General features: G+C 35.7%; 1 protein-coding gene across 3 annotated transcripts in view; it reads left to right on the top strand.

Annotated features, from left to right (window-relative positions):
• LOC149816216 (chaperone protein dnaJ 1, mitochondrial-like) overlaps nucleotides 1–8,263 on the top strand; it is a 55,682-nt gene extending 47,419 nt beyond the window's left edge. For all 3 annotated transcript variants that reach the window (XM_089986605.1, XM_089986606.1, XM_089986604.1), the window contains exons 18-20: nucleotides 2,889–2,977; nucleotides 7,123–7,386; nucleotides 7,491–8,263. In XM_089986605.1, the coding sequence (XP_089842731.1) occupies nucleotides 2,889–2,977; nucleotides 7,123–7,172 (139 nt within the window). In that variant the 3' untranslated portion in view covers nucleotides 7,173–7,386; nucleotides 7,491–8,263. The remainder of the gene's footprint in view (nucleotides 1–2,888; nucleotides 2,978–7,122; nucleotides 7,387–7,490) is intronic.
• Nucleotides 8,264–12,657: the final 4,394 nt, after the last annotated feature.

Here is a 12,657-nt window from a genome sequence, read left to right as displayed (position 1 = left end):
GAAGGAGTAGTAACCAATGTCCGCACTTGTGGAGGGGTGACAAACAATTTTCCTATAGCGGTTGGGTTATATCAAGGATCTGCATTAAGCCCTTTCCATTTTGCTATAGTGATAGATGAACTTACGAGATCAATTCAAGAAAATGTGCCGTGGTGTATGTTGTTTGCCGATGATATTGTTTTGATTGATGAGTCTAGAGCTGGGGTTAATGCTAAGTTAGAATTATGGAGACAGACTTTGGAAGCAAGAGGTTTTACGTTGAGTAAGAGTAAGACAAAATATATGGAATGCCAGTTTAGTAAGCAACGAAGTAGTGATGAGAGTGTAGTGAAGCTTGGTGAGCAACAAATAGCGGTGGATGACTGTTTCAAATATTTGGAATCTATCATTCAAAAGAATGGAGAAATTGATGGAGATGTAAATCATATGATTCAGATTGGGTGGATGAAATGGAAAAGTGCAATTGGAGTGTTGTGCGATCGTAGAATGCCATTGCGGTTGAAGGGAAAGTTTTATAGGACGACAATTAGACCCGCTTTACTATATGGTACAGAACGTTGGGCTGTCAAGAGACATCGTTTTCAAAAAATGAGTGTAACTGAGATGCGTATGCTTCGATTGATGTGTAGAAATACACTAAAAGATAAGATTCGGAACGAGGAAATACGTAAGAAGGTAGGCGTTGCATCTATTGAAAATAAGATGAGGGAGAATCGTTTACGATGGTTTGGGCATATTCGGCGAAGGCCTAATGATGCTCCGGTTAGAAGGATAGAGAAATGGGAAAATCTATTAGCTAAAAGAGGTCGGGGTAGGCATAAGAAGACTTGGATGGAGATGATAAGAAAGGATATGAATGCTTTGAACCTCACCGAGGACATGACATTGGATAGAAATGATTGGAGGAGAAGGATTCATGTGGAGCACCCAAAATGATTTTCTTTTTGGTTCATATCGCCGACCCCAATTGTTTGGGATGAAGGCGCTGTTGTTGGTACTCATGATTGTGTATTTTTAGCCACTATCGCATACAACTTTGTTGTTGATGAAGAAGTTCATCTTAGTGTCAACAGGAAAATATTGAATGAGTGGGAGTCTTCTTATCTATGTCACATGGGTGCGGGTGCGGGTGCGACACGGGTGCGGCGCAATTTTAAAAATTTTGGACACGGGGACACGGCTATATATATATATTTAAAAAAAAAAATATAATAATAATAATATATCCTGTGTGCATATATGTGGATATTGTCCTCTAAAGTTTGGCATCAGCATGAGTGTTTTTATAAACTTTGCAAATTGTACTTTTGCCCCTGCAGAAAGGGGGGTCTGGGGGCTCCCCCCGGCGTGGTATGCCGTAGGGGGGCAGCGCCCCCTGGATTTTTTTTATGTTTGAGACTCATGCTATATATATATATTTTAAAAAAAATATATAAAAAGATCATTTTTTTTTGTTTTTTATCTTAAAAATGGACAATTTTTGGACTCAGTCAACGTTGATCGAGTCCAAAAAAGGACGGACTCGGCCTCGACTCGTTGACCGAGTCCGACTCGGCATTGACCGAGTCCGGGCCCTGTCCGAAGCCGCACCCGTGTCGGGGCGTGTCGACTCGGGTGCGGCGCCTCCCTAGCCGAGTCCATGTGACATAGCTTCTTATGTATGTTAAAGTTTAAATTATCTAGTACACATCTACATCTATTGCAATAAAAAAATCAAACTACATGTAGCCATGCACATGCATTAAAATTGAATACTCAGATAATGGGTACATTAATTAAAATGAAGCACATGAACTTTGGCTTTTAAATTTTTATAAGCTTGACTGATGGTATGATTTTGCCTTTCATGGTAAGTCAGCTGTGATCTGAGGAGGCACCATGTGAAAGTATCCAAGGAGCAAAAATATGCAATACTTATTTACAGTTATTGCTAATGCTCTAATAAAGAACTATTGCTGCTATAATCTACCGAGTAAGAGAGATGATGCTCTTCCAACTGGATGGTGGCATGTGTTGAGAAAAAGTCTGAGCCTAAATAATTATCAGAATGTATGTTCAAGGCCTCCACAAACCTGGTTAGGTGGGTCGGTTTAAGGCACTCAAGTTGAAGGACGTCAATGGTTTTATTCTAGGGGTGTGCATCCCTTGCCTTAAGGCCAAAGTAGCAGTCTCCCTGGTGGGCAAGGGGTGTGGCCAAGGGGATTTAACTGCTTGGGGATGGGCCATATGGCAAGGGCATCAATCACTCCCAGGCCCCACCACCTGAACAGTGGTCTCCTCTTGTTAAATACAAAAAAGATAATTATGGGAATGCACGATTGAACTATTTTGAGGGGTCATAGGATATATTAGCATAAACATGGTGGTTATCTGGTAGAGGAAGCTCCTGTCTTGTCAGTAATGGTCCTAGTCAGGCCTCTTTCAAAAACAGTATTTTACTGGAGCTGGAACATGCTTCAGAGATTATTCTTATGAGTAGGGAACAAGGAATTGCTGTTGGGTGTCATCAACCTTGTGGGATACTGAGTAGGAGAGCCTAGATTTCTAAGATAGAGTCAACCTTGTTCTTTTTGTCAATAAATATATTTAGCCAGTAATATATTGATTGCATTACTTAGTTAACCGTTAAAAAAGAACTCAACCTTTATTACTTCTATTATTGTTCAGAAACAAATTGGATGTTCAGTATTCTGTTAAAATGTTGCAATACTATAAACTCCATGAAAAAATTTGCTTTTTGCATCAGCATCACAATTTTATTTAAAACTGGTTAATGTGGCGTACATAGTCTCAAAGTATTGCATATTGGCCTTTCAGAACAAAATGATCCTGCATTGATATTCACTAATCAAAATGTATGGTTACACTGTTTCATCCTTTCCCTTCAGAACTTTAAATGAACGTCAACGTGCCATATTGGAAGAATTTGTAAAGGAGGAAATACTTCAAGAGAAAGCATATTTCCAAGTGGTGGCTGGTATGCATTTTTTATGTGTCTCTTGGCTGTGGTTGTATATTTGGAGTAGCGTAATGTATGTTCTTTGGTACTGTGACTTTTTAATTCCCGGTTATCATCTCTGAGATAAAAAGATCATTCATTTTTTGGTTGTCATTCTGTCTAGCATTTTGTGCTGTTAGCTTTTCCTTGTCTCTGGAGTTTTCAGCATATCAGTATTGAATTATGTATTTCCAAACATTTGAAAGCCCAAGAGGATAGAGGGATTTAACCAATTTTTAACATCAAAGGGTTAGCCAAGTTTTCTTACCTTATGTGTGGTAAACTGGAAATGGGTGAGATGTGACATTAGTTAACAAAGAGACTAGATATTGTAGTGCATGTTGATTGAGGGTACTTATATAATTGTTTAAAATAGAAATATGGTATTACATTGATCACAATGTTGATGTGACTACCTTCTGCTGGTAGTGGTTAGATTGCAGCATTACTCATATTTGCTCCACAAATAGTTCAGCTTAGTGAGATTGCCTCTGATTCTCATAATGTCCTAAGACACTAATCACACTTTATCAGTTGATCCTTAATGATTGTTTTAGTTGATAAAAATTACTTCTTCAGCTTTATATGTATTCCGTTTAGGTTTCATTTATTGGTTTTTGAACGAAGGAGCTAAACATTTTATGGATAAATTAACTGTATAGAAACTGAAAACATGATCTGCATTAAATGGAAGCCTAAGCGAGAGTTGCTGTGTGGAATGTTTCAGTCCCTGGTTCTATTGCATTGACAATAAATGATGACCAAAGTGGGCGCTGAAGCTGTAGATAATGTGATGGTTATGAGGGCTTTAGCATTCTTTTATGCAACCATGGATGGTTATGAAGGCCGATTGTAAGTGCTGCTGAGTTTCTCTAACTCCAGTGCTTTTACTGATAATCCTGAAAGTTCCTTTTTGGTATATTGGCCTTCTTCATGGAGTAGCCAACTCTCAGTGGGCTATCTGGAATAAAAATTAAAACAGCAGACTGAAAATATGTTTGCTATATTGTCAGCTTCTTCGTGTAGTAGTCAACTATCAGTGGGTTACCCAAAATAAAACTTTAAACAGCATACTGACAGTGGAATGCTTGGGGAAGTAGAAGGAAGTTGAAATAGATTTTAAGAAACATTAGGTCTTTTACCTGTAGCAGTAGCCCGTTAATGAGGCTTACTTTGCACACTTATTGCTTGGCCAAGAAATTGTTCTTTTCCCATCTATGTCGTCAATTGATGACTTACATTTGCTTAAGGTTGAAATGAAATTAGAAGTACACAAATGGATGCCTCTAAGGGCTACATGTATACAAGAGTGTGCCAATAACAATATGCCACTTATGGGCAAGATAGAAAACTCTCAAAGAGACGCACAAACACAAGTCACTAAGGGGCTACAATGTAAAAAATAAATATTTTATTCAACATAAAATGCTTGAGAAAGCATACCTCATACAATGGGAGAGATCCCATTTTATAGAGCCAAAAGAGAGCTCACAAGGTTAGACCAACTAGCCGTTGGGCTAGTCCAACGGCTAGTTGGACTAGTCCCAACAACCATAAGGCTTTAAACAATATAAAAAAATGCAACAACAACAACAACAACAACAACTACGCCTTCATCCCAAAACAATTGGGGTCAGCGATATGAACCAAAAAAGAAATTCATTTTGGGTCTTCCACATGAATCCTTTTCCTCCAATCATTTCTATCCAACGCCATGTCCTCGGTGAGGTTCAAAGCATTCATATCCTTTCCTATCATCTCCATCCAAGTCTTCCTAGGCCTACCCCTACCTCTTTTAACTAATATATTTTCCCATTTCTCCAACCTTCTAACTGGAGCATCATTAGGCCTTCGCCGAATATGTCCAAACCACCGTAAACGATTCTCTCGCATCTTATTCTCAATGGGTGCAACACCTACCTTCTTACGTATCTCTTCGTTCCGAATCTTATCTTTTATTGTATTTCCACACATCCATCTAAGCATCCGCATCTCAGCTACACTCATTTTTTGAATATGATGTCTCTTGGCAGCCCAACATTCCGTACCATATAGTAAAGCGGGTCTAATAGTCGTCCTATAAAACTTTCCCTTCAACCGCAATGGCATTCTACGATCGCACAGCACTCCAGTAGCACTTTATAAAAATGCATTTTATAAAAATACCCCTAATGGGCAGACCCTATTACATAATAGGAAAAAACTAAAATGCCCCTAGTGGGCATGACCTATTACATGCATATTACAAGTATAAAAGTGTGTGTGCATATATATAGTCTTGAGATTTTTTGCAAATGAACCCCATGTCTTCAATTAACCTTCTCAGCCATACCATTTCTGATGTTTTGGTAGCCATAACACGGTACTCGGCTTCAGTAGATGACAAAAACACTTTTTATTTCCTTTTGTACTTTCAGGACACTAGAGTCACTTAAAAAGACACCAAAACCAATAGTTGAGCGTTTGTCATTAGAATCTCTCCAATTTGAATCAAATTCCTCTACATCCTCATATAATGCACACAAATTCATCTAAAGTTCTAAATAAACATTAAGCTAATTTTTCATGCATGCTTGTTTGAAAGATTAGCTCTGTCAAACTACTAAAATCACATATAATAATCCATATCTACACTTAGTCTCACAAACAAAAAACAAACATTTTCTTTTAAAAAAATTATTTTTAATTTCCATGATCTAACAGTACATATACACTCACATGCATATTTGCAAATAATTACATAAACTGAAAGTAACAATTTCAAATATACTATTTTTATATAAACAAACTAACGAAATTGACATACAATTTTTATATACAGCCAATCAATTACAAAAAAAAATCCAATCATTTTGAAGAAGAAGAACAAGGGAAGAAGAAAAAAAGTGGGAAGAAAAAAAAAAGATCGAAGAAGAACACTGGAAGAAGGAGAAGAACAAAAGAAACAAAAGAAGGAGAAGAACAAAAGAAGCAGAAGAAGACTGAAAGAAGTAGAAGAAGAACAAAAGTAACAGGAGAAGGAGAAGGAAAAAGAAAAGGAGGAGAATGGAGGAAGAAGAATGGAAGAAGAAGAACTGAAGAAGAAAAGGAAGGGGGGAAGAAGAAGGGAACAAGAAAAAGAAGAGAGAAAGAAGAAGGGAAGAAGGAAAAGAAGAAAGAAGAGAAGGAGAAAAACAGGAGAAGAAGAAGAGATGAGAGAAGGGAGAGGGGGTACGTACCTCCTCTTCTTCTTCTTCTTTTGGCATGGGATAGAGAGAGATACAGAGGGGGGGGGGGATTAAAAGAGGGGAGTGCCCTAACCATCGGGCCTCCCCCCTTCTATTTTTTTTACAAACCAGATTTGGGTCAAATTGGGCCTTTGACCCCATTTGACCCAATACTTTTAAGGCATGCTCTCAGCCTGAGGTGTACGCCTTGGGCCATTTACTCTACACACATGCGTGTCAAGGCACAAAGGGCCTTGCCTTGAGGCGAGGCGTGCTTTTTACGCCTTAAGGGGAGGCATGTTTTTAACAACATTGGTAAATACACAATATATATACATATATTGATATGTATATATACATTGTCAATGATATACATTAACAAAGGTGTTTGTTGGTTATTATTCTTTACTGGAACTGTGATTGAGGTTACCTGCTTTGATAATGCCAGTGCATTTGGTTTTCCCCAAGTAATGTTGCCAATATTAATTTTTTCTAGAATCTTATGGTGATTAGCATTCTTGGCGTGTATTGTGGATATAAGTGCAGCTTGAGTCATATCCTCCAATAACAAAAAAAACATTGGAGATATAACCATGAAATACGTGTTAGCTGACTATTATTGATGGGTGTGAAAAGTTCTAGCCCCACAGCGTATCTTACATGATGTTTCGAAGTTTTCATTTCTGTATTACTTGTTGTTGGTTATAGTTTTCCTTAAATCAATTGGATTTGCATTATTTGTTTCTGTATTGATATTTTGCTTGTTTTAAAATGTATTTATGCTGCATGATCTCATTCTAGCAGGTTGGCAAGCCAATTTATACAACAATGAGAGTTGACAATTTCCATTTTTTTTCTTTTCCTTGCCCCCATTATGTGCATGCTTCTCTGACTGTACAGTAAATTTGTAAATAACAGGCTTTATCAGCAGCTGTCTACTGGTTGAACTTACAGGTGGCAGAAGATAGCTGATTATATAGCAGAAAACAAACTGGCCCTTCAGGCTGCATTTGCTGTGTTGATTCTTTTCATGCTGGTTAATTCTGGATGAGGTATAACACATGCAGTGTGATCGGCAGCTGATGTTAGTTACCATTCTTCATGGTAATTCATGTTACAGCATCATGTTAGCGCTGCTGCATTTCCAAGAAGCACATCCTTTACCAGCATATTCCTTTATAGGTGGGACAACCACTTAAAGGCATTCATTTATCGTCTCAAACATTTCCCATGCAAGGTGGACTAACTTCGAGGAGATCCGATTTTTCCTCTTGGTGATTGTGCAGTTGCCAGAATGACGGTTTCTACTCGTACAGAAATAGCTCCTACGTTCATCCACAGAAACGATGTTTGGGCTTTGAACGATTCACCATTTATTTGATCATGATCAGCTTCACATTCCATGCATACCCAACCCCGGCTTGTGGTGTCTGGCTGTCTCTCTAATGCATAACAGTTGGTCTTCTCGTAACTTCCTGATAAATTGACACAGAAGGGAAGGGATCAATGTGAATGTCTTCCCTTGGATCATGTTGTGTTGCTGACTGCTGTATTTCTTGCCTTAAATCTATAATGCTGGTTGTACATAGTAAATGTTAGGTGCAACGTCCGTGTTTGACAGCATCTGCACACTGTGGTGAAGATGGTGGCGGGGTGTTGGTTTGGTGTTCAAATGTACGTAGTAATGAATATCCATGACTTTTGATCCCAATGTTAGCATTGCTGCAAAAATAAGATTGGAAGTTGGGGCTGAAAATTTCAAGGCGACCAAATTGAAATAAGAGGGCAACAAAATGGATGATCTGATCAAATAGCTTCAATGCTAGGGAAACACTTTTTCAACGTTCCTGTCAAAACGGGCAACAAATCATCACTGCACTTAAGACTGCTAATTGTATGTGATGAAGGAGCTTCTTGCTTGGGTTTCTCGGGAGAAGGAAAGATGTACAAGACATAATGTGCTCGATTGAGGGGCGACTTTCTTCATGCTGCTGCTTCTGTCACAGCTACTTTGATTTGATGATGCAATAGATTCATTCTGTTCTTTTTTTGAAAGCAATAGTTGAAGCCTGTTGGTTATTTTTCTTTTTTTGTTCTTTTGAGAGGAAGAGAATCTATTATTGAAAAGGGCGGCGGTGACAAAAAGCGTTTGAATGAATGGCGAGGCACCATTCCAAGAACAACAGTCATTTTTCCTTTTCGAAATACTCAGTTGCATAAATGCAGCATTGCGCAGTTCTATATTAAGGTGTTCTGGGTGTTAAAATGTATCATTCAATCTTTGTAATCTTATATATATTATATATATATAAAAGATGATACATATACATATATGGTATATATGCATATGTATATTCTTAATTATATATATAAAATATATATTTCTTTATTATTAGGCATAAGGGTAGTTTAGTCATTTTTCTTTTTTATACATATTTCATTTGGAATATGTTTGTAATTTTATTTTTATTTTTATTTTATTCATTCTTGTGGTTTTCACCACCTAGGGAGGCTCCCCAAAGAGTCGTTGGGGAGCCCCCAACGGTCACAAATGTGACCGTTGGGGGCTCCCAACGACTCCTTTGGGAGCCCCCTATGTGGCTCCTCTCTTATTATAAATAAGGGTCTCCTCCTTGTAATTTATTCACTCTTTTGGAGGAGCCTTTGCTCCATGTAATGGGTGTTACACCCTTCCTCTTTTCAATAATATCAACTTATGCCTTATAGGCATTTTTGCCCCTTTGTGGGTTTATGTGTTAGCACATTATGTGCTTGTGTTTTCCCCTTTAGTGGGTATATTCGCACTTCATGTGCATGTGTATTGGTTAATTATTGAACCTAATATATTCAAAGCCATTTTCTTACATGGTATCAGAGCAAGGTTGGGACTGAGTTGCTCTTTGTTGCATTGGGAAGCATGCTATTCAAGAAATTTTAAAAAAGAACGGTGAAGTTCTTGTTTCTCTCTTTTGCTTCTTAAAAATGTTTGGTATGCATTATATTTCTTTAAGTATTAAGCATTATAAAGAATTAGATATGCTTTTGCATTTGTGTTCTCTATGTCATTATGTGTTTGGATTCTTAACAATTCCATTGAACTTTTTATATTATTCTCTTTCGTATGCCTTTTCTTGAAAAATAAGTTTTTTAAAGAAGGTTATGTTAGAAGTAAAATGTTTGTGAGAGATGTAGCATTGCTCACATACTCTCATCATAATTATTTCATATTAAAGGTATGTGTTTACCCTCTAAAATGTCCTATATGAGGTTTTTTCATAATAACATGTGTCTTTGAAAAATGATGTTTTATTTTCCTACCTAATGAGTTCTTTTTCATATGAGCAATGTTTGATTAAGAAGGCATTTTTATCGGTTGAATTAAGTTTTAAAAATGATCTCATAAAATATGGTTATCCTTTTTTCATTTTTCAATTCAATTTCAAGAATATGTTTTATTATAAGATTTATGGTCTTCATTAATGTTGCATACTTATTACCTATGTTTTAAATATTTCATGATTGTGTTGATTTTAAAACATATTCATGCCATTGGTTATAATCTATTAAGTCATAATATTATGATTTTTTTATAGATTTATGCCATAATGCAATCCTAGTATTCTCTTTGGGGATTTTTTCCACTTTAATAAAGTTTTCTCTCTTCCTTTCGTATGTATCCTCATTTGAGAATTTTTGTTCATTGGATCTCTCCTTGAGAGACCTTTTTATCCTTGTGAATCTTCTTATGAGTATATACTCTTTGAGAAGATTTCATGATTGTCATAAGCTTCTTTTTAATATTGGGTTTTTATGAGATTTTTTTAATATTACCATCTTTGTGAAAACTTGAGAGACTCAAGCATTTGCTCCTTTTTATACATGCATTATTGCATGTTTGCTATTATTATGCTTTTTGGGTATTTTGTTCAAGTGTTGTGAGAGTGTCTTCGTACACTTCTTTTATAAAGTATTCATGCTTATATGCGTATTGTCTATTCATAGACATTTTCACATGGTACTCTCTTTTCAATAAAGAGATGATATATATTGTCTTCCTTAGGTCTTGTTTTGTCCCTTAGTGGACTTATGAGATTGTTCCTTTTATCATTATAAGTGCTTCCGCAATTTCTTGTTACATGTCCTAAATTTGCTCATTTAAGATTATTGCCATTCTACATCTTGGTATGCATATAATTGCAATTTATAGAGGTTTGATTTGATTATTGGATTATTCCAAATCCGTCTTCACAACATGACATTGCTTAAATATTTCATGTTGTGTTTATTGAGTCTTTTGATAATGATCATGATTGAACATAATTTTCGTATTTATGCAAAATTATTATAAGGCATATTGTTGTGATTAATTATGTTGGACCTTTGAATCAACCCTCTTTGTAAAATCACATATTTGGAAAATGATTTTCCTAAGTGTTCATTGCCTTTTTATGACATTTATTTTTATCCATCACAAGTTATATGATGCATCAATCTTTTTTGTATGGCCTTATTGTTATATTAGAGATAATTGTTGAGGTGAGTTAAGGGCACCTTGTGTTATGTCATTTTAGATTGTCCAATTACCATATTAAAGATGGTTGTTGATGTGAGTTATGGGCACCTTGGGACTCTAGAATGATTTGTTATATGATCTCTAATTATGAGTGCGTCACTCATTTTCTTTTGGCCATTGATCTTATGTATGCTCTTATTTATATATAAATGTGATGGATATATGGTGTCTTAGAACCTAAACTGTTTTAAGGTATATTTAATTAAAGGGTGTTGGAGATTATTGCCCAACCTTTTATTGCTTATGAATCTTATGAGTGCATTTGCACATTTGTGATTTCGTGTTTTGTGCTTTTGTGCACAAGTGTTCCAAGTATTCTTGGTATGTGTATGTTCTTATATTTATATCGTTCCATCGATTATAGTATCTTGTTAAAGATACTTTTACATGTTTTTGTGCACAAGTGTTTCGAGTGTTTTTGTTGTACGTATGTGCACATATTTATTTTCAAAATATTGTCCAAGGTTTTATATATATGTTTGTCATTACAAGTTTTATAGCCTCAAAAGTCTTCTCCTTTTATAACTCTTATCTAAGTGTCATTATATGTAGACAAGAATTTTATTACACCTTTGTGTGTTGGTAGCCCTTTGTTGGCTTTGTTTCTCTTGGTCTAGTAGCTGAACACACTTGTCTTGAGTGTTATTATATGTAGACAAGGCACGTTGATTCACACCATGGTGTGTGATCTTTAGTCCATGTTGGCATTTATGTCCTTGTTCTAGTCGCTGAGATGTATGCCCATGGTTGACTTCTTTCACTCAATTCAAGTGCCATTTTATGTAGACAAGAGATGTATTGTATTTTTAGTCCATGATTGACTTGATATTCTTGTTCTAGTAGCTGAACATACTTGGTTTTGAGTGCATTTCTTACGTAGACAAGAGATGTTTTTGGTCCATGTTGGCATGTATTCTCTTGTTCTTATCGTTGATGCACTCATTTCAAGTATTATTACATATAGACAAGAGGTTCTTTTGCACACCTTTGTGTGTGTCATTTGGCCTTTAATGACATTATATTTATATTCTTGATCTAGTAGCTTATACACTTGATTTATGGGTTTTGGAGGACTAATGAGGTAGTTGTTTTTAGTAGATGAACTATTGTTGAAAGTTATGAAATTACATTCATTTTTTGCTTTCTTTTAGATACAAGTGAATCATATCTTTGATATGCATATTTTAAAATCAAATCAATTTTTTAGCATTTAATCTATATATTAAGTGCTTATGGTTTTTTGGCCACTTTTTGATATGCAAAATTAGTTTTTTGTCATTTGAGTGAGATTTTCCTAAAAGTGTGAGGTTCTCTACTCAAATAACACTCATTATTTTGCATCTTAAATGGATTTAAAATCTTTTTGAAATCTTGTGCTTCATACACTCTTTTTATGCTCTTGAAGCATTTCCCTCTTGAAATCGCTTTCAAAGGAATTGCTAAAATCAATAACCCTTGTCTTTCTATATGTTTGGAGCATGTTCATTAATGTTTTTTTTAAGTGTTGATTAATTTCATGATAGTATATGCATATGCTCATTTTGGCCTTTTAGGCCCTCATTCAATAAAGTTTATATAACTTATGCCTCTTCGTAGGCTTCTTGTGGTGTCCCTTAGTGGACCATTGTGTTATTCCTCATTATGATGTTAGGTTTGTCCAATATTGGACCTCATGAATGCATTATGCACTCTTTAAACATGGTATATGATTATGAAAATTGGTTTTCTAAAATCATCTTGTTCTATCAAAATCTTGTATGCATAGAATATCTTTTTGCACCATTACTTTTGGATGAATTATATGATATGATTTTTTGGTTAATTCATCTTATTTGGAATATTTCACTTGATTTAAGTGCAAAGATATCTTTTACTTGGAT

The sequence above is a fragment of the Nuphar pumila genome, chromosome 14, assembly GCF_984573655.1.
Source record: "Nuphar pumila chromosome 14, dmNupPumi1.hap1.1, whole genome shotgun sequence".
NCBI classification, from domain to species: domain Eukaryota; kingdom Viridiplantae; phylum Streptophyta; class Magnoliopsida; order Nymphaeales; family Nymphaeaceae; genus Nuphar; species Nuphar pumila.
The sequence above is the reverse complement of the archived record's forward strand: the minus strand, read 5'-3'. Positions and strand labels throughout refer to the sequence as shown.